Source organism: Nicotiana sylvestris, chromosome 12, assembly GCF_000393655.2.
Source record: "Nicotiana sylvestris chromosome 12, ASM39365v2, whole genome shotgun sequence".
Lineage (NCBI taxonomy): Eukaryota > Viridiplantae > Streptophyta > Magnoliopsida > Solanales > Solanaceae > Nicotiana > Nicotiana sylvestris.
Window position 1 is genome coordinate 48,964,787 of NC_091068.1, and position 23,418 is coordinate 48,988,204.

Here is a 23,418-nt window from a genome sequence, read left to right on the forward strand (position 1 = left end):
GATCTGATTATACCCTGAGTACCCATCAAAAAAGCAGAAGTGGGATCTCCTTGCTAATCTATCTAGCATCTGATCAATGAATGGCAGTGGGAAATGGTCTTTCCGGGTAGCCAAGTTCAACTTCCGGTAATCCATACAGATTCGCCAACCTGTGACTGTTCGTGTAGAGATCAATTTGTTCTTCTCATTTTTCACTACCGTCATACCGCCCTTTTTTGGCACACACTAAACTGGGCTTATCCAGTTGCTATCAGAGATGGGAAATATGATTCCCGCATCTAACCACTTAATCATTTCTTTCTTCACCACTTCTTTCATGTTGGGGTTCAACCTTCTTTGATGTTCTCTTGAAGGTTTGTGCCTATCTTCCAGTAAAATCTTATGCATACAGAAGGCCGGGCTGATACCCTTAATGTCTGCAATGGTCCAACCAATTATAGTCTTGCACTCCGTCAATACTTGCAAAAGTTGTTCTGCCTGCACATCTAATAAACTAGATGAGATAATAACAGGTAAAGTTGAGTAAGGTCCTAAGAAGGCATACCTGAGATGAGGTGGTAGTGGCTTCAGTTCCAACTTTCACGGCTATTCTATCGATGACTTAGCTAGAGGAGTTTTTCTTTCATCTAAGTGCAAAGGCTCAAATTCGAGCTCCATTCTCCAAAAACCTTTGACTTTAAGAGCAAGTACCCACTCCGCCAAGTATTCTCCATTTGCTTCATCTAAGTTCATGAGACAGGCTGCTAGAGGGTCTTTAGTGTTCAATGTCTCATCTTCCTCCTCCAAAATTACATCAATGACATCTATTAGAGGGCAGTTAGAAAATTCACTTGGTCACCGCATAGATTTCTGCACATTGAATGTTCTCTCTTCATCATTTAATCTCATTTTGAGTTCTCTAGTTTCATAGTCAATTAAAGCTCTCCTAGTGGACAAGAGTGGTCTTCCCAAAATTATGGGAATTTACTTGTCAACCCGACAGTCAAGAATGACAAAATCTGCTGGGCACACAAACTTCCCAACCTGTACTAATACGCCATCAAGAATGCTAGGGGGGCTCTTCACTATCCGGTCAGCCAGCTGTAGCAACATGGACATGGGTCTAGCTCTTCCAATGCCTAACCTTTTGAAGATAGCCAGTGGCATCAGGTTTATGTTTGCCCCCAAATCACAAAGTGCCTTAGCAAATGCATAGTTGCCTATTGTGCATGGAATTGTGAAACTCCCTAGGTCAGACAGCTTCTCAGCTATGAGTCTCATCATAATAGCACTGCAAGTCTGAGTTAGTGTAACCGTGGACAAGTCTTGAAAGTCGAACTTGCGAGACATCAAGTCCTTCATCATTTTTGTGTAACCAGGCATCTCCTTTAAGGCGTCGATCAATGGGATGTTCCCCTGAATTTGCTTCAAAATCTCCAATAAGTTCTTGTACTGCTCATCTTTCTGATACTTGGCCAATATCTGTGGGAATGGTGCCGGAGGTCGCTTCTTCTCTGTGATTTGAGTTTTGTCTTGCTCAGGCACTGCTTCTACTATCGTTTCTTGTGCTACCTCAGTCTCTTTCGCAACCTCTTTTTCTTTGTTGGCATTCTCTTGTGCATGTTATATAGTCACTTCAGTTAACCCTGTTGATTCATCTATCTCAATGGGTACTGGCACAAGTGTTTCAGTAGGTCAATTTTCACAAGCCATTTCTTGCTCCAGATCTAGGTCTCTACCATTTCATAGACTCACTACCATAAGTTGTTTTGGATCCTACTCTTTTGGATTGATTTGTGTTTCCGCAGGTAACGTCCCTTAGGGACAATTATTTAAAGCCATCGCAATCTGTCCTAATTCAATCTCAATACCCTTTATCGCTGCTTTATTTGAGTTTACTCTTTCAATTATTTTTCCAGTGGACCCAATCAATTGTTGCATCATTCCCTTAAGTTCAACAAACCCGTCATCTTGTCTCTCAATCTTCTGTTGTTGAGGTTGTTGATAAGCATGCTGTTGATTTTGCTGGTTGTAACCTTGTTGCCTTTGGTAGGGCATCACTTGACCCTGTGGTCGTATAACTCTAGGATTGTTGTTGTTATTGTACTATTGTTGTGCTGGTTTATATTGTTGATTCTGCTGACCCCAATTCTGACCACCTTGCCTTTGTCCCCCATAGTTGGCCACATAGTTCATATCTTCTTGATAATGCTGGTTGTCACCTTCTGCACTCCAGAGCACACATATGGTTGGTTAATGCATAATGCACATAATCCCCCATTAATTGCGTCAACTATGTGTACTTGCTGCGTATGGCCTTATTCTTCTATCTTTTTGGTGAGGATACTCATTGACGTCACTAGAGTGGCCATATTTTCAGCTATGGAGTTGTTTGGGTCCAAAGCCACTAAATGAACTACATGAGTGATTGGAGAGTCTATTATTTTGCTAAAAAAATGCTCCATCTGCTGAAACATCAACATTGTCATTTAAGTTGTCTACCAATCCTATGTAAAACCTCTGCCCCAGCATCTGCTCCGGAATGCCATGATGTGGACACTTAACCAGAATACTCTTGAACATCTCCCACATTTCTTGTAATGTTTCTATTGGTTTCTGCTAAAGCTCAATATCTCATCAATTTGCTTAGTAGTCTTTGGGTGGGGAGAATTTGTTCACAAATTGCTTGACTAATTCATCCTAAGTAGTGATGGAGTTTATAGGGAGTGAATTAAGCTAAGTCTGAGCCTCTCCTGTCACCGAGAATGGGAACAACAACAACCTTATTGCTTCTGTTGTCATATTAGGTTGCCTTTGAGTGACACATATCGATAGAGAATTCTTTAGATGTTGCTGAGGATCTTCCATGTATGACCCTGAGAATAGTCTCTTGTTTTGCAACAAATGCAGCATGGTGTTTGTGATTTGAAATGATTCTACTTGTATCTGAGGGACTGCAATTGTGGTTGCTATTTTGTCAGTTGTGGGTTGTGTCCAATCGTACAATGCTACTTCTGGAACAAGAGGCACCACACCCTGATTGTTCGGGTCATTCCCATTATTTCTGTTGTTTACTTCGTCTCCCATGTCTGGTTCGATTTGTTCTGCTGAGTTCTGTTGTTGTTTGCCCTTCTTGTTTGCACGATTTAGTGCCTTGAAAACTTTCTTAGGATCTAATAATGCTTCAAACAATTTACCAGTTCTTGAGGAGTTTCTAGGCATGCACATGTAACACCCAAGACTACAGATGTTAGAATTTCAATGTATTTAGTTTAAATTGAAGAAAATTGACTACGCTAAGAATTTTAGCACTTCTTTTAGCTGCAATTAATAACACCGTTAACTCCCCGGCAACAGTGTCAAAATTTGATCATGCCCAACTATGCCTTATATAAAGGACAAAGTAGTCATTGCAAATATATTCCGGTTAACAAGTTCGGAGTTGAATTCCACAGGGAATTAACCTATTAAACATAGCTATTGGACTCATGCAAATTCACGTATTCAATCTTCAGAAATATTTAAGTAATAAATTGGATGTTTACTAACTAAATATTACGTAATAAAAATGCAATAGATAAGAACTAACTACGAATGGGTTGTAGACAAGAATTGGAATGATCTAAGGTTCTGATTTCCCCTATTGTCGGAATCCTTTCCGCTACGTTTTTTATAAATTTGCCTAAGTCTTCTCTATAGATCATGAGTACTCTGACTGTCGTAACTCTCTCCTGAGTAATTACCACAATATACTAGACATATTCTCCCGAATTATGCTAGCTGGCCTTAAGTACAACTCACTCAGATTGCACCAAAGTTTCGTTATCCCTAATCCCACCTTTAAACCCTTCGTATTGATCCCTCATATACGTTAGGAGTGATGTTGTTCAACAACTACCTAAATATGCACTCTCTCCCGAGTAATACATACTAAATATGAACAGTCAATTGAGGGCCCTTCAATCAACAACAATAAGAATATAGTTGAACAAATAGAGAGAATATACTATGGCAAATCTATATTAACGTAACAAGAAAATCATCCTCCAACAGGTTCCATCAAAACCCTAGAGTAGGATTTTAGCTACTCATACTCATAGTAACAATATCCAAAGTATTTTGCATAATTCAATTACAAAGTAAGGATAAAGGGATATAGAAACCGATGATTCTAACATCCCAAGTAGTGTTCCACGATCTATCCTTGCCTCCGGTTGCAAAAGTCCTTCAAAGTGGCATTTTTAGGTTTATTTATATGTTTAGGACAAGACCTAAACATGTAGGTCAAATCCTAGTCAAGCCAGGAAACGAATTAAGTTTTCAAAACTCGGACTGGACCTCGCCCTAGGCCTGGCATTGCCAGCCTAACGCCTGGTAAACCTGGCCCCATGCCCGGCGTCGCAAGCCTAACGCGTGGTTTTGCTTGGCCTTTGCCTTGCGTCGCCAGCCTAACACCAGCTTCAAGCCTGGCCTTTGCCTTGCATCGCTAGCCTAACGCCAACTTCAAGCTTGGCCTTTGCCTTGCATGACCAGCCTAACGCCAGCTTCAAGCCTGGCGTCGCCAGGTTCTCTCATTCACTGCTCTCACGCACGCTTTCAACTTGTAGATCTCCTTTTTCTTTTGCTTTCATCTCCAATTCACCTACACATAAAATGGACCCTATTATACGCAAATAAGGTGTACTTTATCATTAAAGCATATAAAAGATAAACCATGAATTATAGCCACACATCAGGTAGAAACTCAAAGTTAATGATTGATTATTGTAAAAAAATTTAAATATTGATTTTATGCTTAAGTTTTTTTTAAATATTAATTTTGTAATTTATATTAAAAATCTCAAAACTTCATTGTTGGTCCTTATAAAGTGTTAGAAGAAGATAAAGTGGTCCTCTCAATTTGGTGTTGTCTGAATAATTGGTGATTGTATATTGTTTGTGTTGATATTTGAAAGGTTTGATCTAAACATGAAATCATTTGGAGCAGACTTAGGGGGAGTTGATCGAAATTGTAATTTTGAAAAACACTTTGTTAAACAACACAGAAAAAATTACACTAATTAGGCAGACTTTGATGAACAATTTAACAGATAGGTTAACTGTAGATTACACAAAGTCATGCTAATTTGATAAAATTTGATGAACAATAGAACAAACACAGAGTTATGTCAACTGGGTAGAATTTGTGAATAATCTAACAAATAAGTGGAAAGCAGATAACATTAAATCATGTCAATATGGTAGAGTTTGGTGAACAATTGAATAATTATAAAGTCATGCCAATTAAGTAGAGTAAATGAATAATTAATAATATAACCAGTGTAAAATATAGCATAAAATCTACGAGTTCCGCATAGAAATCTATGACAAGAAATAAATGTGGGTGGGGCCGGGAGACGTTTGGTAAATAATTTACAAAACAGGGACATTGAAATAGTGTAGTGTAATCAATACTATAACAAACTGGGTCAGCGATACTTATAAGTCCCAAAAGTCCATCTCATTTCACAAGGGCAACTAGTATATTTCCCAGATTGAGAATCCACAAAATGGCAATCATCTCATCTGCTGCTTCAACTCTCACTCTATCACTTACACCTAATGCCACTTCTACTTCTTTTTCTTTGTCAGTTTCAACTGCCAAAATTCCTAGTTTGTCTTCATCTAGCTCATTGTTCTTTAGCAGGAACAGAGCGTTGGTTCCTTCTCGAGCTAGAAGAACGAGTAAATTAGTCAGCAATGATAAAAAGGGTCTTTCTTGCAACTGCTTATTTGGGCTTGGGGTCCCTGAGTTGGTTGTAATTGCTGGTGTTGCCGCCCTTGTTTTTGGGCCCAAGAAATTGCCTGACGTTGGCCGCAGTATTGGCAAGACTGTCAAGAGCTTCCAACAGGTAAAAGAATCTCCTTTTTACTCTGCTAGGTGTATATTTCTGTAAATATTCCTTTTCTTTCTGTATATCTATTTTCCTTTTGGAGGGTCTATTGAGGGGATTCTAATTTATAGGAGGATGCTTAGACTTGTAGAAACTTATGATGTTTGTGGTGTCATTGATTTGGTACAATTATCAAGCTTTGTATAGTTAATACAAAAATTCAAGTCTTACCCATGTGCCAGAGGAAACAGATGGTGAGGTATTGAATGGATATATGCTTTTATAATTGCAAGTAAAAAAAGTAGGAAAAAAAACTTTACTACGAGGATGATGAAGCAAGAAAACAACATAAAGTCATATAGATAAACAAGGTGTGTGCGCTCATGATATCTTGAAAGGCATTTAACTATTACTGCCTCCATTCCACTTTGTTTGACACTATTTTCTTATTAGTCCATGCTATAAATAATGGCACATTCCTATATTTCTTAATGAGAAGTTTTTTATAGCCAAGATACTAACGATATGTGACCACACAATTGTTATGGTATATTTAAGAGCACGAGTTTCAAAAGTCTTTCTTTCTTTATTATAATACTTTGTGCCAAGTTAAACTACGACAAACAAAAAATGAAACGGAAGGAGTAGTAATTTAAACATGATTCTCTTTGTGATGAGAGATTCAAACTAATTTGTTGATTGATAAATGATTTTTGACTATGGAGATTTGTGTGGTCTATCAGTTGTGAATTTCAAATGCATGCAACGACAGCTACATCATTACTGACAAACTCATACCACATTGTGTATTCGCAACTTGATGGATGAAAAATGTTTGATTGTCATCCATGAGTGATCATACTATTTGATTTAACAATACTGTGTACTGGTTTTGAAATAGTGTCTCTAAGTAGTTCTATGGATTCTGTTTGATGACAAAAGTTTAACCATAGACAATAGATCTAATTAGATGCAGAAGGCCATGACAAAGAAACAAGGGAATTGCATCATAGTAGAAGTTATGTTAATTATGACGTTGGAAGATAGATTGCAAGAGCAGTTGAATCGTGAAATTAAGTCTAGTGGGAGATATTTGATAGAATTTAATGTTTTTGCTCGACATACAGGCAAAGCCTCCTTTGGCGTGATGTTGATGAATATCTACTTACCACACTGCTCAATGGAGCCAAAACGTTGCCCCAATCCCAGGAGAAGGATGATGTTAAAGCATACAATGCTTGTGAAAGTATGCTCCCCCCAACCCCACGAGTGAATTGAGGGAAAATAATTTGTTTCCCGGAATTAGAACTTGTACACATGCTTCTTGAAGGTTGAAGAGCTTTTGAGGATCAAATAGTAACTGTAAATGAGTTATTTCATTGCAATCCTTAAAAACTGGGGCTTCTGTTGATTGATGATAACATGGAAGAGATAAATATGGGGTCGTGATGGCACCTAGCATCTAAAACTAGGCAAGCCAATCACACAATGATACAAAACATCAAAATAAGATATGATAACTCTGAAATTCTAACATAAACTGCGGAATAAAAACTTCAACAAAGTCGAAACATGATTACATAAGTCAAACTTCCCAAAACCAGGTAATACGGAGTCATGAGCTCTAAACAAAATACATAACGAGTCTCAATAAGTACAATATTATTTGAAAGTAATACAACAATATAAAAAGAATAGAATAAGATTTCAAGTGTCTGTGGCAACCAAGAAGCACTACCTTGAATCCGCTCGAACGGTCCAAACTCACTTCCGAAGACTGCTACCTCCAGCATCCGGATCTGCATAAAAATGTACAAAAATGTAGTATGAGTGTGAGTCAACATGTACTCAATAATAAGTATCTAGACTAACCTCGGTGAAGTAGTGACGAAGTTCAAGTCATGTGATACTCACTAGTTAGAGAACTTGTGCAATATCTCAAATAACTGACAATAAGAATATAACAAGGTAATATCTCATAAAGAATCCACTTGCTTAATCCGGAATGCCACCCCTATAATCCACGTTTCATCACAAGAACGACGCCCTTATTTCGCCACATGTGCATAATCAAGAATAGCCACCCTTATTACGCCACATATGCATAATCAAGAATAGCCACCCTTACTCTGCCACATGTGCATAATCAATAATAGCCACCCTTATTCCACCACACATGTGCATAATAATAATTATAACCGCATGACCAAGATCTCGTGCCAACACCAAATCAATCCGCCAAATATGTCCACATGTGCCATAATCATAACAATGTAATATGTCAAATTGCCATCAAAGACATGCTCATAATATGTCAACAAAGTACGCAAGGACATGATAATAATAAAATGCGGATGAGGGTTCAACATATAAAACATGACGGCAAAATAAATTAGCAATGGTTTCACAAATGCCCAACTTGGCCAATTAGGAAATTATAATCCTAAAACACGATCTCTAGCATGAAAGCATAAGCTCGTGTAGTCATACAATGAATTATACATGTATCATAGAGAGCACACAATCAAATCAAGGCATAGTAGAAGCCTTGAGTCTAATCTGGTCATTTTTCATACATAGTACCCACACATACCCTCGTCACCTCGCATATACGTCGCATCACATACATTACAATTAGACAAATAAGGTCCAAGCCTAAGGGTTATTCTCTCACAGAAGATTAGGTAAGATACTTACCTCAAACGGGCCAAATCAACCCTCCAAAATCGCCTTTCCTTTAGAAACCACCTCCGACCGGCTCGAATCTAGCCAAAAATAACTCAATAACATCAAACAAAGACATAGAAAACAACCCCAGCTCGGGCCCATACGGTCAAAATCCGAGTTAAGGGTAGATCCCGATTCCCGACTACCCATAACCCCACGAGTCCAAATATATGATTAGATTCCAAAACCTACTCCAAATTGACCCCCAAATTCCCAATTTTTACTCCCTTTTAAGTTATAGACAAAAACTCCAAATTTTCCTTTAAAAATCCAAGTTTTAGGCTTAGAAATTCATGGGGAATCAAGATATAAAGCTAAATCCAAGTGAAAATTGTATACCTCCAATGTAGTAGTGAATTTGCTCTTTAAAATCTCCACCTCTCGAAATCTAGGGCTCAAAATATGAGAGAATGGGTAAAAATCCCGAAATTATATCACTTAAGGTCTGCCTAGTGATATACTTCGTGAACGTGGCCACCATCTCGCGTTTGCGAAGCACATGAGTCACACCTGCCTCAAAAAGCTCTTCGCGAATGCGAAGACCACACTACCTCTCCCATCACGAACGCGACTCCACATCGCGAATGCAAAGAAGAAATTATGCCCAGCCCAAAAATGCCCTCCGCGATCGCGAAGAAGGGTTTGACACCAACAAAAACCTGCAACTCTCAAAATGCTCCGGGTAGTTCGAAACTTACCCGAGACACCCCGGACCCCGTCCAGTCACACCAACAAGGCCGTAAACAACGAATCAAAGGCCAAATTGCAAATTGAACTTCTCTCAAGTTCAAGAACTTTCAAACTTCAACCAAGCGTCCGATTCAAGCCTAACCAACCCGGAATTAACCCAAACTTTGCACATAAGTCCCAAATGACAAAACAAATCTATTCCAACTTCCGGAACTAAAATCCAAATCGGATATCACCAAAGTCAACCTCTGGTCAAACATAAGAACTCTCTAAATGTTCAAATTGCCAATTTTCGGTAAATAACGCCAAAACACCCTAGGAACCTCTAAATCCAAATCCAAACATACGCCTAAGTCCAAAATCACCATACGATGCTATTGGAATCATCAAATCACTAATCCAAGGTCGTTTAATCAAAAGTCAAACCTTGGTCAACTCTTATAACTCAGTTTTCCACCAAAAGGAATAAGTATTCCAATTCACTCCAAAACCTTCCATGAACCAAATCAAGCATCCCGCAAGCCACAAAACAACAACCAAACATATAAGAAGCATCAAATGGGAAATCGGGGCTCAAATATGCAAAATGACCGGCCGGATCGTTACAATATGAGAACACCAGAAATATGTCGGACCAGCCGTTCGAGAATGTGGTTCCATTCACCAAGTTATGAATGAAAGTTCTGTCTTTTGGTTTCTCATTATTTAGTCTCTTGGAAAGTGCTTGGAGAATGTTTTTCAAAATACCTGCTGAGACATGTCGCTTGTACGATTTCCTCTTGAACCAAGTATCTTGTATGACAATTTGGTGGGAGAAACTATGATCATAGGAAGAGCAATTACTCGCTAAAATAGGATAATTTGACACACTGTTCTCCCCAGACACTTTGAAAACCAAATCTAAGCACCACCAAAGTGTTATTGGATAACAGCCTTTTTATTTTTATTTTGGTAAGTAGTATTTCATTATATAAACACCGAGAACATGCTAAAACATTTATACAAGTACAAGCTCCATCAGCAGATCCACAATTGAACTCAGTTATCGGAAAAAAAGAATCAGATTTGGACTCTTAAGTCATTTCCATACTTCACTTTACACCAAAAATGCAATGATCGGAGGCACCTATCTTTCAGACAAAAAGTTGCTCTTGAACTGCACTCAAAACTTCTGTGGTTCCCCTCCAACCAAACTGCTCATAGGATACACATTGATACTGTTCCCCCACATGATCCTAAGTTTCTTTCTGATCTCTGCTCTTTCCAGCATATTAGGGTCTCCTTCAGTGATGTGGCATAGCCCACTGCACACCAAAAATATTAGAAATAGGTACCTCATCTGCCATGTTTTGTTGCAGTGACAAACAACAACTGCTACGGCTCAATGCCATGCTGGTTGGGTTGATTATGGGACTCTTCTGCTTGGTCGCACATGTAGCATCTGTTTTCAGTGTAAAGCTTCTTTTCTGGAGAGCATCTTGGGTGAAGCATGCCTCTCTGGTTGCTATCCATCCAAAGCAAGGTACTTTGGAGGGTTGGGGGTGGGGGGGTGAGGGGGGGTTATTGGTGGATGGGACACTTTTGATTTCATAAGCATCTGCCAAAGGCCATTGTCCAGCTTTACTTCCTATGTCACTTAACATGTTATAGTATGAGATGACTGTGAATCTTCCATCGCTCGTTGCTTTGAGCACAGTGGATCTTTCTGTAGAGGAGATAGAGTATGTTCATCCAGCTTACTGAGGAACTAAGCTACCTTTTCTTCCTCCTAGTATTGAAGCTTGGAACATTGCTCTTCTAGCAAACAGGGATGAGTGGGGTAGGGCAGGGGGTAGGCTTCCCCATTGTGTTTGAATATCCGTGTGTCATCTGCCTTAGATTTTGCAAGCAGGAAAACTAGCTGTACCCTACCTGTGTTTCTTTTGGCTTGTATAATCAATCAAATCTTATATCTTTCAAGGAAGTCTCTTGTTCTTGGCCTTCGTATTCGCTGTTTACTAGTACAGTTTATATATGATCTTGCATTTCATCATTCTTAGCGGTTCCAGTGCACTGGATTTTTGATGGCATGAAACTAAGATTTGATTTTGCCTTTTGGAGGGGTAGTTTCAAGTACCTGGGGTTGTTTATTCAGGGGTCCGGGGAGATCGACGAGGATGTCACACACCGTATAGGGGTGGGGTGGATGAAATGGAGGTTAGCGACGGGAGTCCTGTGTGACAAGAAAGTGCCACTGTTACTGAAAGGTAAATTTTATAGGGCAGTGGTTAGGCCTGCTATGTTGTATGGGACCGAGTGTTGGCCGGTGAAGATCTCACACATCCAGAGGATGAAAGTTGCAGAGATGAGGATGTTGAGGTGGATGTGCGGGCATACAAGGAAGGATAAGATTAGAAATGAAGATATTCGAGAGAAGGTGGGTGTGGCCCCCATGGAGGACAAGATGCGGGAAGCAAGACTCAGATGGTTCGGGCACATTCAGAGGAGGAACACTGATGCACCGGTGAGAAGGTGTGAACGACTGGCGGTGGTGGGTACGAGGAGAGGTAGAGGGAGACCTAAGAAGTATTGGGGAGAGGTGATCAAGCAGGATATGGCGCGACTTAGGGTTACTGAGGACATGGCCCTAAACAGGGAATTGTGGAGATCGAGCATTAAGGTTGTAGGTTAGGGGAAATTGTGATGTCTTTTTTACAGCGCACTAGAGTGAGACTAGCCAGTTAGGAATTAGTCTTAGGATGCTATTGATCAACTACTGATGATGGGCTTTATCTTCTGTGTATTAATACCTTACATCTTTCTCGTATTTCCTATATCTCTTATATTGCTGTTACTTTGTTATTTTATGGTATTTATGTTATGTTGTGGATTTTATGGTATTTTATGTTGTTTTATTATGAGTCTATTGATAGTACTAATATAGTGTCTCTTGTTGCCTCTTTGAGCCGAGGGTCTCCTGGAAACAGCCTCTCTACCCCTCGGGGTAGAGGTAAGGTCTGCGTACATATTACCCTCCCCAGACCCCACCTGTGGGATTACACTGGGTTGTTGTTGTTGTTGGATTTCTTTCTTCACTTCAAACTTATTCTCCTTCAAAAAAGAAAAGACTTCTCCAGCATTCCTTTATATAGTTTGCTGACATTTAAAAGCCAGTCTTCATAGCACCACTATTATCCCCTTATTTACCAAACCTCTCAGGTCATATCAATTTGTTCACAAAACGTCCTAATAGACTTATATTCTGCTTTGAGATGGAGGGATTATGAAATGTAGATGACCGGCAACTGTTATTATGGACTACTCTTCTTCTTTTCTTTTCCTTTCTCTGGTCTTCCGGACCAAAAAATGTTTGGAAATAATACCTTTATTTCTGTGTCTTCCAGCTACTTTATCGCCTACGCTGATTTCATGTTTGTGTAAAATATATATACAAATCGTTTCGGGATTATAACTAGAACCACCCCTTTTCCAGGGAACAGTGAAGCTTCATACAGTCTTTCTGTCCAGGTGTAGGTAGTTTGCATCTTCACAGACAAGTCAATTTCACCGAGCCTCTCTTCGAGACAGTGCCTTGATCGTTTTAGGGGGTTGGTGTGAGATTTTTTGTAGGAGATGGTTCACACACATCTTGTTAGTTGTTTGTTCAAATACTGACTGAATTCTGAAAAATATTTTTCGAATTTTTGCTTACAGGCAGCGAAGGAGTTTGAAACTGAGTTGAAAAAGGAACCTGACGCCTCTATTGATCCTCCCGTTGAGAAGGCCAGAGAGATCGGTCAAGAAGAGAAGCAAGATGCGAGTGTCTCAAGCACAAAGGAGTCATAGACACTGATGGAGCCACTAGCTAGGTTTTGTCATTATTCCAACATAGTCATTTTGGGATCATTTAGCTAGGTACTATTCATGTTGCTAGAATTCTATAAAACTGACAAAACCAATGGAGTGGAAGGAGTTAGAATGATGAAGCACCCTTTGCCTTCAAGCCGTCAATAAGATCGAGCTCAATACATTGATGTGTAGGTTTTCGTTACTTTATGGCCTTTTGATTATGATGCATCACATGCCAATATTTTTTATAGTGGTGACCAGTGGTTAGCTATAGGGTAATCAACTGAATTTTAGGTTCTTTTTCATAAATGCATATAGTATTCTCAAACCATATGTGCTTCTAATAAATAAAAGGAGAAGATAAGACTGAAATTTGGTGACCAAACAACAGAAAGCACAAATGTAAATCTTGCAAGAGCTCATTGGCACACAAAACCTCCTCTTGGCAGCGTCGAAACATCACATAGAAAATAACGCAATTTCTTTTGGCAGTACTGGACCCTCTTTGAAAGCAAACATAAGTATCACCTACCCGAAGAAGATATTCTAAAAGCAGCAAAAGAGGAGAAAGATAGAAAGAAGACAAATTGCTGAAAACCTCCTCTACGTTGCTTTTTCCTCCTTTTAATCTTTCGCGCTACAAATAATCTTTCTCATTTGCGCTATAAGATGACAGTGCTATATCCTAAATGATTATTTTTATGCCCTTTCTCGCCTGGAATTACTAGCGAAAGAGATTTTATCACGAGTTGTCCCTTTACCACTCATGTAGTATCTATTAGTTCCCCAACAAACTCGAAAATTAATTACATAATGGTTGCATATAATGTTGGCCTGTTGGGATTGGAGGTTGGTGAATGGAAAATGGAGGGAAGAAATGTGAAGGGAAAGTGAGTTCTTATGCTTTGGAAAAGAGCAATTGTCCCTTATTGGTACTGGAAAGAAAAGGGAATGTGCTTATATTAAGAAAGCGCTTCCCTTGGTGTTAAAAGGGATGGAAAGAAGGTACGCTTCGCGCCGCCGCCGTTGCTCGCTCGGCTTCTATCAAAGATTGATTGATTAATCTTTTGGACCAATTTTTTTTAATTATTTAATTAATTAATCAGGATCCGTGCGCACGACCCGCGACCTAGTCCATTTCTTTTCCCGGATAATTTTAATTATTCCCGCATGTTTCAACAGTCATGGCTGTTTCTGAAAGGTTGCAAACTTTCAGAAAATGACTATAAATTCGCTTTGATCCCAGATTTTTTTCTTATGAAATTTTCTAAACTTCAAACTTTCTTCTTCTGCACAAATAAAATTCAGTGTGATTTACAGCCATTAAGTAATTCGCAGTTCATCAACGTTTTAGGTATTAATACTTTGGTGAGTCAAATCATTCTATCTTGGAAGGATAATATTCCAACACCTCGGATAATTGAGGGGAATACACTGTGCATTCAGTGAGCTAGATTCATTCCAAAATATATTTTCATATTTTGTTTCCTCATTATTTTCAGTTTATGTTTTCCTTCTGTTTTTCCTGTTTCTATTTTTGTTACAGAAAAATTATTGTTTCATAATATTATAGTTAATACAAATGATTAACAATCTTAAGAAAATTAATTTTATACTTTAATTTGTATTCTGTTTCTGCGGATTAAAACCTTTATGATTTTCTACTCCTTGTGAATTTTTCTGTTTGTGATTTGAAGTTATAAAAACTTCATCGGAGTATTAAAGTTCATAATTCAGAAACGATTCGAAGAACATAAAAACTTCATCATTTTCTTGTGAAACGGTATATAAAAACTTCCGTTTTGTTTATTTGGAGTATATAACACTATAATTTGAATGTAACACTATATGGAGTCATTTATTTGAATAAATGAAAAAATAAAAATAAAAATAATTAATGACAACTTATTTTAACCAATTTGACCTCTAATACTATACTATAATTGATTTTGTTGTATTTTTCTATTTCTAAAATAAATTTGTCTACCCTAGAGTTTTACCAACCTGAAGTATGATTTTGCACATATGAATTTTTTTAAAATGGATATTTCTAATTAATTAATTCAACAACTAATTATTAGTCCTCAACATTAAAGGAAATATTATTTTTTTGCTCATTTAAATTCTTAATATTATCTAATCCTAATTTTTAAATATTTAACTATAATTATAATTTTATCCAACAAGAATTCTATTTTTAGTGACAAAATGATTGATCAATATTTTATATTTTGATCTTTAATTGATTTTAAAGATCTTAAATATAAGATTTTCTTTATACTTTAAATAAGAAAAAATTAATAAATAAATTTTAGTTGATTTCAAATTCATTGTTATTAGATATTTTTTGCCTAAGTTCCTTTCTCTAACGCTTGACTCAATATTGAAAATTTCTCATAAACTTTTCCCCGATTAGTCTCTCATATTTTTTTCTTTTATATGAATAAGATTTTTGGCCTTTCATGCTCTTCACGTTTGACCCATCTTTTCCTTTATTTCTTTTCAAATAAACGACATTAAACTTTCTTCCTATTAATGATTTTTTTTAGTTTACAATAACAAAGTTTTTCTTATAATATTGGAAAAAAATAATTATGAAATATATTATAGTTATGTGCCACAATCCGAAATCCCAACCAATCGGGATGGTAATGGCGACTAACAATGCTTGCTAGGCAAGCCAATACACAATAGATAAACAAGAAGAACCATTATAAAGATTGACAATAGAATAATAACATAACGTAAAGACAATTCTAATATGAACATAATAAGTCTAAAACCAATATTTAACGGGATATCCCAAGATGTGGAGTCACAAGTACATGGGCTTCTAAATTATGCAACATACAGCGTTTTGAAAGGAAATACAACAATGTCTGAAACAAAATGGAAAAAGTACATTGGAACTAGAAAAGTGGCTCTAAGGCCTGGGAACCGAATGCAACTCTACCTTGAATCACCGCCTGGTATCGCTAAGTACCTCTCGAGACTCTGTTGGTATCAATATCAGGATCTGCACAAGAAATGGCAGTCATCCTTGAAAGAGTACGTAATATCTCACTGATCGAGCACTCTTGCACCAAAGATGAACAGGGCTAAGCGATCTGCCAAAGTTGTGGGATGTAAAAATACATCGGTAAGAAGTGTAGTATGAGTACAACCGACCCAATGTACTCAGTAACTGTCGAGTCTAACCCCGACATGATAGTGACAAGGCTAAGACAAGACACTTACGATAAATCTGTGTAGTTATATAACAAGAAGTAGCAAAATAATAGATAAAGAATCAATATAACAACGTGATAGGGACATGTAAAGGGGACAATACCAGAAACAATAAGTAAAGAATCACCAAGTAAACTTCTTTCTAAATTTAATAACGAAACCACCAAGTCAAGTTCACATTCCAAGTATCAAGATAAATCACAACGAAATCAACATATATGCACGACATCACCCTTCGTGCTTCTACTCTCATCCTCACGTAATAAAATAATAAAGCAAGTGCACGATATCACCCTTCGTGCTTTTACTCTCATCCTCACATGATAATAATAGTAATAAAGCATGTGCATGGCATCACCCTTCACGATTTATCCTCACATTCACTCAAGTAATGATATCAATATGCAAAGGCAACACCCTTCGTGTTTTTCATTCTTCCTTACTAAGCAGTCAAAACGATACTACACCAAGTAAGGTTGGAAGCAAATTCAACTTCAATAATAGTATTTGAACACAACTTATGATATTAGAATCTTCCAATAATTAGTGCCATCAACCAATCACAAATTTCATGTTCTCAACTCTCAATATCACAACAATCTCAACATAAGAAATAACATGAAAGCGAGTAACCGGAAAATTAACAATCCATCTAAGGCATGGAAGATATAGTACATACAATAATATGGTACAAGTAAGACTAATTCCACCTACATGCTTGTCTCATGGACAATGCTTATGCACTCGTCATCTTGCATATACACCACCCCAACACATAGTTCACATAGCAAATAGACTCTATTCTACCTTAATTTCCTCAAATCAAGGTTAAAAACACTTACCTCTTTTCGGGAACAAGTCAACAATCCAACACAGTTTTTCCTTTAGAACAAGCCTCTAAACCAATCAAATCTAGCCAAACATCGTTCAAACAATTCAAAACAAGCTTTAAAAACTACCCACAAATGAAAAAGGTTCAATATTTAACTAAATTGATAAAGTCAACCCAGACCTACGTGGTTGAAATCCGAGATTAGGACCAAATCCCGATTGCTCATTCACCCCCGAGCCCGTATATGTAATTTTTTTTCAAAATTCGACATCAATTCGAGGTCTAAATCTCAATTTTATAAAATTTCTAAATTCTACCCAAATCTCTAATTCTATCTTGAAATTCATAGATTTAATGATGAAATTCATGAAAAGTACTTGAAATTGATTGAAAAAAGTTAAAGTTATTAACTAATGAATTTGGAAAGAAAATGCTCTTTAAAAATCGCCTCTACAGAATCTAGGGTTCAAAAATGGTGGAAATGATCTAAGTCCCGAAATTCCCAATATTTACCCAACTGCAGATGTCGCAATTGCGAACAAGCCATCGCAAAAGTGAACCACTGATCGCATATGCGATCAATTTTTCAGCTTTTCGCAATTGCGACAAAATAGTCACTTTTGCAAAGTCCCCTCTATTGCAAAAGCGAGTATTCCTTCCTTTTTGTGAAGGTTGTCCAACCCAACCTGAGCCGCAAATGTGACGCGTTGATCGCAAATGCGGTGCCCTCTATCTCGAAAATACGACCAATGACTTTGCAATTGCAAAGTCCCCCTGCCATGACCAATATCGCAGATGCGATCCTGACATCGCAAATGCGAGGATCGTATTTGCAAATAGGTTCTCGCAATTGCGAGGCCTGCAGTTCAGCACCACCAAAAAATGCATCAGCGATTCAAAATCTTCCAAAACACATCGAAACTCACCCGAGCCCCTTAGGCTCCAATTCGAACATTCACACAAGTGTAATAATATCATACAAACTCGCTCAGTATCTCAAATTATTTAAATAACATCAAACTTCATGAATCGATCATCAAAACTCAAGATTTTCGACTTAAAAACTTATTTTTCATACTTTTCACATAATACGCCAAAACGGCCTAGAGTCACCCGGGAACCCAACCAAATATGTGTGTAAGTCCTAAAACATCATATGAACATGCCAGAATCGTCGAGACACCGATCCAAGGTCTTTTATCAAAAATATTGACTGTGGTCAACTCTAGTTGTTTTTAAAGTCAAAAGTCACTTTTTCTCTAAAATTTCACATATGAACATTCCGGAAAATGACACGGACCACGCATGTAAGTCATAAATCATCAAATATGTCATGACCCAAACCTATGGGACGCAATGAGCACCCGGTACCCTTCTTAACCGAGTACCAAAATAATGCATCCTTTGTATCATTCTATCATAGGTAAATGAACCGGAGTAAAGCATGATGGAATACAAACTTATATATTCGACATACTGACCTATAAGACCAAATGATCACTTGTACACTAAACATAGGCCTACAAGGCCATACAATCTTTCACGTACACAATATATGTCTACAAGCCTCTAAGAGTACATAAATGCCATAAAGGTCGGGACAGGGCCCCGCTATACTAATCAATACATATCCAAATCATACCGACAAAATAAATAACTCCGGAGCAAATGGAGCACACCTACGTCTCTCGTTGAGCTGATAGCCTACTTGGAGGACTCTCAACCTATCTATCGGGACCTACGGGTATGAAACACAACGTCCCCAAGCAAAAGGGACATCAGTACGAATAATGTACTGAGTATGTAAGGCACATAAATAAGTACATAGAGGACCTGGAAGCAACATAGAGTAAATAACTCAATATGTAAGTCTGGATAATTCTATAAATCATGAAATACTTATAATGTCATGCATATGCGTATGAATGTCATGTCGTGCAAGGTACATGTGTTCATAACATCATCAGCCTCTGAGGGTATCCCATCATATCATCTCGGCCACTGTGGGCAAAAATCATCAATGTATACCAGCTGATCAGGTGGTGATGCGTATATAATGTCGTAACTTTTTCCAATATCACATATATATACATATATACGCGTATATAACACCGTCTGAGTCATGGGTAAATGCATATGTAAATGAGTGCAATGCATGAGAAGTACGTTAATAAAACTTCTTGGAACGTCATAAGACCATTATACCTCTGACTAATATCGTGAAATAAACTTTTTTCAACTTAAGTATTTTTCGGAGACCCATGAACAGACAATAGAATAATAAGACTTATGGGAATTCAAAAATATAGGCATCTCTAATACTTCTATGAATAGAGTCATTTATGAAAATTGTGCATTTACTCGTTTCTTCTGTATAATTTGGATCATGCCAAAAGAAAGAAGGGATAGCCTTAACATACATGGACCGATTCCTTTGACAATTCCTCTAACATACATCCTTTACAAAGAATACATAACGGAGGATCGAAGTAGGAAAAAATCTGTATGATGTTCATGAGAAGGATGGTACCATGATCTCTTGGAATTGCATCTTACGCTGCTATTACATGCTATAATCTCATATAATTCGCCGAATATTCATCCATCACTTAGTGAATATGACCCTCCTCATTTTGTGAATTTTAAGAAGCCATTTTGTAGCTAATAATGTTACCAATGTAAATCTGATGGATGACACTCTTAAATGAATTACATAGGCTTATTATTAAAGTAGTGTGGGGCCCACTTGGTAAAGGTTACTTGGTAAAATAATTTCCCTAAGTGTGCCACCTTGCTAATTGTCACGACCCAAACTGAAGGGCTATGACTAGCACCCGACCACACTTGCCGAGCACCAACGTACATTTCATCTAACCTTCATTATTATCTTTTAAGGCTGACGAAATCAATATAAATGGTAGACCTAGATCATGGACAACCAACAATAAAATATGACGGCATGAACATATATATAGCAGGGGATGACCAAACAATCAAGAAACTACGTATAAGGTATGAGCTACCACGCTACTATGAAAGACTATACAACAAAAACTAGCCGACAAGGCATGCCAAACTATACATGAGCCGACACCTGTCTATGAGCCTCTAAAAGAACATAAGTGTTGCAACATAGCCAGAACAGGGCCCCGACATACCCATAATGTCTATAACAAAAATTGCATACCAAGACCAAGGCAAGTCCGGAGAAGGGATCTCGCCAATCACCGCTGAACTGGACAATCTACTGTGGTGGGGGAGCTGCACCTGCCTGTCTATCAGGACCTGCAGCACGACATGCAGCGTCCACAAATAAAAGGACGTCAGTACGAATAAAGTACTGAGTATGTAAGGCAAGGAACCATAAATACGATCAGTAATGTAAGCAAGGATAGAGAATATACAACCTGTAACATCTTAGTACCTCTGAGGGCTACTTACATGAAATGCATGATACATATGTATAAATACATAAACCTTTAAAGCATTCGCCTCTGTGGGCATCATCATCATCATATCGTACCCGGCCATAATAGGCTCGGTAGAATCGTACCCGGCCACGTGGAGCTCGGTAAAACCCAACTGATCAGTGGTTGCACAATAGGTGCCGTACCCGGCCAACTATAGCGTGGCTCGGTAGAGTAAAATAGATACATATATATAATGCATGCTCGACTCATGGAATCACATTCTAAACCTTTCGGAGTGACGTAAGGTCGGTATCCTCTGTACACGTTATTAGGACTAACTCTTCACTATGAACCTTATAAGAATCAGGAAGTACCAACAACATTGATAACATAAGAATAAGAGAAGCAACATTAACATCAATCGTTCCATAAGAGGGAAAACAATGTAAGTACTGCTAGCTTCTAAGAGTAGAGTATCTTGGAAGCTCGTTCATTACATTATGTACAATCGGAGTCGTGCAAAAGAAGGAAAGGGATAGCCTCACATACCTTGTATATACTGCCCCAATATCAAGCTATGCAATTGTCAAAACTCCTTAGTCTACAATAAGAGAAACGATACTATCGTTATCATTTAAGCGTCATAACTATTATGTATCGACCACAACCTATTTTACGATGAAACGGACAGCACCTCCCCTATATATATGACCTCACACCATTCAAAACAGTCACCAAACAGCCCAAACAACATCAATAATAAACATATTGAGCCTCCCAAAATAGTCCACACACAGCCTAATCACTCCATACATACGACGACCACCGTAGTCGTGTCAAACAACCTGGAAATGTTACGAATAACTATCAGCCCATAACCCTACATATATATGGTGTTTCTCCACACCCTTCCTCATCCAAAACTCCACAAGATAGTAGTAAAATACGCAGCCCAACAACAACGCAAAACAGTCCACAAAACAATAACATTACTACCAAACCTTTCGATATATATCTCACAAGTTCTAGCTTCAATGGCTTAGCCGCAACTTGGATAATCTTAAATACATATAGAGTAAGAGGTTCCTTACCTTTATACAGAAAGAACAACTCCAATTTGACCTTAAATTTCCATGAAATATCCCTCCAATGCTGCCACAACAACAAAAAAGCGAAACTAGCGATCAATTAGTGTTTTTCGGCACTAGAATCACTTTAGAAGGCTTGAAATCACCTAGGATTGATATTAAGAACATGAGGGAGTATTTACAGAACATAAACCCTTTAAAAAAACCTCCCACACGAGCTGAAACGACACAAAAATGAGCAACAACAAGAAGAACAAGAGACTTACTAGCGCCACGGAATTCCCGACACTTGATTTGTGTTGTTTGCCCTTTTTTGGGTCTTGAATCTTGAGAGAACCTTGAGAGGATGTTCCTAGGGTTCTAAGGTCTGAAAATAGTGAAAATAAATGACTTAAAATGGGTTGGAGGCATCCTATATAGGTCCAAATATCTTAAACCGACTTAGTGGGCCCCATAGAGAGGTGCTTGGCGCAGTCTCGCGAAAATGTGAATATCTCTCTACTCCAAGATCCTATCGATGAACGGTTTAATGCGTTGGAAACTAGACTCATAGATCTTTAATTTGGTTGGTATATCACCCCGTAATTCCTTGTAAATTATGAGAAAAGATTAGAAACATTTGACCTAATGTTTAAGTAAAATTATGAACCTAAGTTGCGACAACTTTTGTCGACTTTTGTTTCATAACTCGTTTGACTTCAAGACTTATGATACGGATATTATATGATTAAAATACCTTAATAAATGACCTCTTGAGTGTATTAAGCACCGCTAGATTACCTAAAAATTCGAGTTACAACATCCTTGATTCGTTTAACTTCTAATACTGGTTAATCACCCTTATACACTCTTGTATCACTTAAGACCAATAGGATAGACTTCTTACCATCTCAAAGATAATTCCTTCTTGGATTTATGTTAACTAATATATGGCATGATTTAACACATGTGGATATGGGTTGTAACACTAATGGTGTAAGAGTCACTTATTTATGCTCATTCTTGCTGCCACGTTTTGGCTCATTAGTCTTATCCAAAGACTTTGGTTAATTAACCACTAATTATTAATTAACTAGTTAATTCCCCCATTATCCAATAATTCACATAATTAAGGATTATCTCAAATTACTTAAAATACTACTCACTTTTAACACACCTTATACACCTTACTACCATGGTCATGTGGTACCTTGTATGACACTAGTCCATAAATACAGGTATCTTATCTCGGGGTGTATTTTATCCCAACATGACAAACCTCGACGAAATTCATTTTCTTTGATTTACTTACCCTATTACCTTCACGAATCTACTCATCACTTGTTCAAAATAGCATCATACTTAAAATCCAAAAATAATCTCATTCCCGAGCTTATATCAATTTACTCATTGCGTACTTTCATGTACGAAAACATGAGGTGTAACAAAATAAATCTAGGGGATGTCTTGGAATACAAAAAAGGGAGCTAGTACTCAAAACAACCTATTAGATCGTCACATTCTCTACCTCTAGAAGAATCGTTCGTCCTTGAACGAACATAGAAATATACTTGGACTGGTTAAAAGGTGCGAGTATCTACTCCTCATATTGGAATAGGACTCTCACGTAGCCTCCTCAATCGACTGACCTCTCCAATTCACTTTCACAGAAGGAAAACTTTTAGATCTCAACTTTCGAACATGTCGGTCTAGAATAGCTACCGACTCTTCCTCATAGGTCAAATTCTCATCAAGTTGCACCGTGCTGAAGTCTAAAACATGTG

The 23,418-nt window shown here is 37.8% G+C and overlaps 2 protein-coding genes and 1 non-coding gene across 3 annotated transcripts; 2 read left to right on the forward strand and 1 right to left on the reverse strand.

The window, feature by feature from the left end:
* Window positions 1-225: 225 nt before the first annotated feature.
* Window positions 226-2,037, reverse strand: LOC104234144 (uncharacterized). The gene is made up of 4 exons (XM_070163659.1): window positions 1,851-2,037; window positions 1,024-1,592; window positions 691-780; window positions 226-477 (listed from the first exon to the last, which is right to left on the reverse strand). The coding sequence occupies exons 1-4, from the start codon at window positions 2,035-2,037 to the stop codon at window positions 226-228; spliced, it is 1,098 nt and encodes a 365-aa protein (XP_070019760.1).
* A 484-nt stretch (window positions 2,038-2,521) lies between these two features.
* LOC138884438 (small nucleolar RNA R71) lies at window positions 2,522-2,627 on the forward strand. The gene has a single exon (XR_011404632.1). It is a non-coding gene; the product is annotated as a small nucleolar RNA R71 (small nucleolar RNA).
* Window positions 2,628-5,454: 2,827 nt separating this feature from the next.
* LOC104234142 (sec-independent protein translocase protein TATA, chloroplastic-like) lies at window positions 5,455-13,345 on the forward strand. Its single transcript, XM_009787651.2, has 2 exons — window positions 5,455-5,870; window positions 12,963-13,345. The coding sequence occupies exons 1-2, from the start codon at window positions 5,529-5,531 to the stop codon at window positions 13,092-13,094; spliced, it is 474 nt and encodes a 157-aa protein (XP_009785953.1). The 5' UTR covers window positions 5,455-5,528; the 3' UTR covers window positions 13,095-13,345.
* Window positions 13,346-23,418: the final 10,073 nt, after the last annotated feature.

Bases quoted from the DNA above. Each gene is read 5' to 3' on its own strand.
- LOC104234142 (XM_009787651.2), top strand. From the start codon at position 5,529: ATGGCAATCATCTCATCTGCTGCTTCAACTCTCACTCTATCACTTACA. The intron at 5,871-12,962 runs GTAAAAGAATCT...TTTTGCTTACAG, and splicing joins CTGTCAAGAGCTTCCAACAG to GCAGCGAAGGAGTTTGAAAC.
- LOC104234144 (XM_070163659.1), bottom strand. From the start codon at position 2,037: ATGCCCTACCAAAGGCAACAAGGTTACAACCAGCAAAATCAACAGCAT. The intron at 1,593-1,850 runs GTATTGAGATTG...AACATGCACAAG, and splicing joins AAATAAAGCAGCGATAAAGG to AGAATGCCAACAAAGAAAAA. The intron at 781-1,023 runs GTTGGGAAGTTT...GTAATTTTGGAG, and splicing joins TTGATGGCGTATTAGTACAG to GAGGAAGATGAGACATTGAA.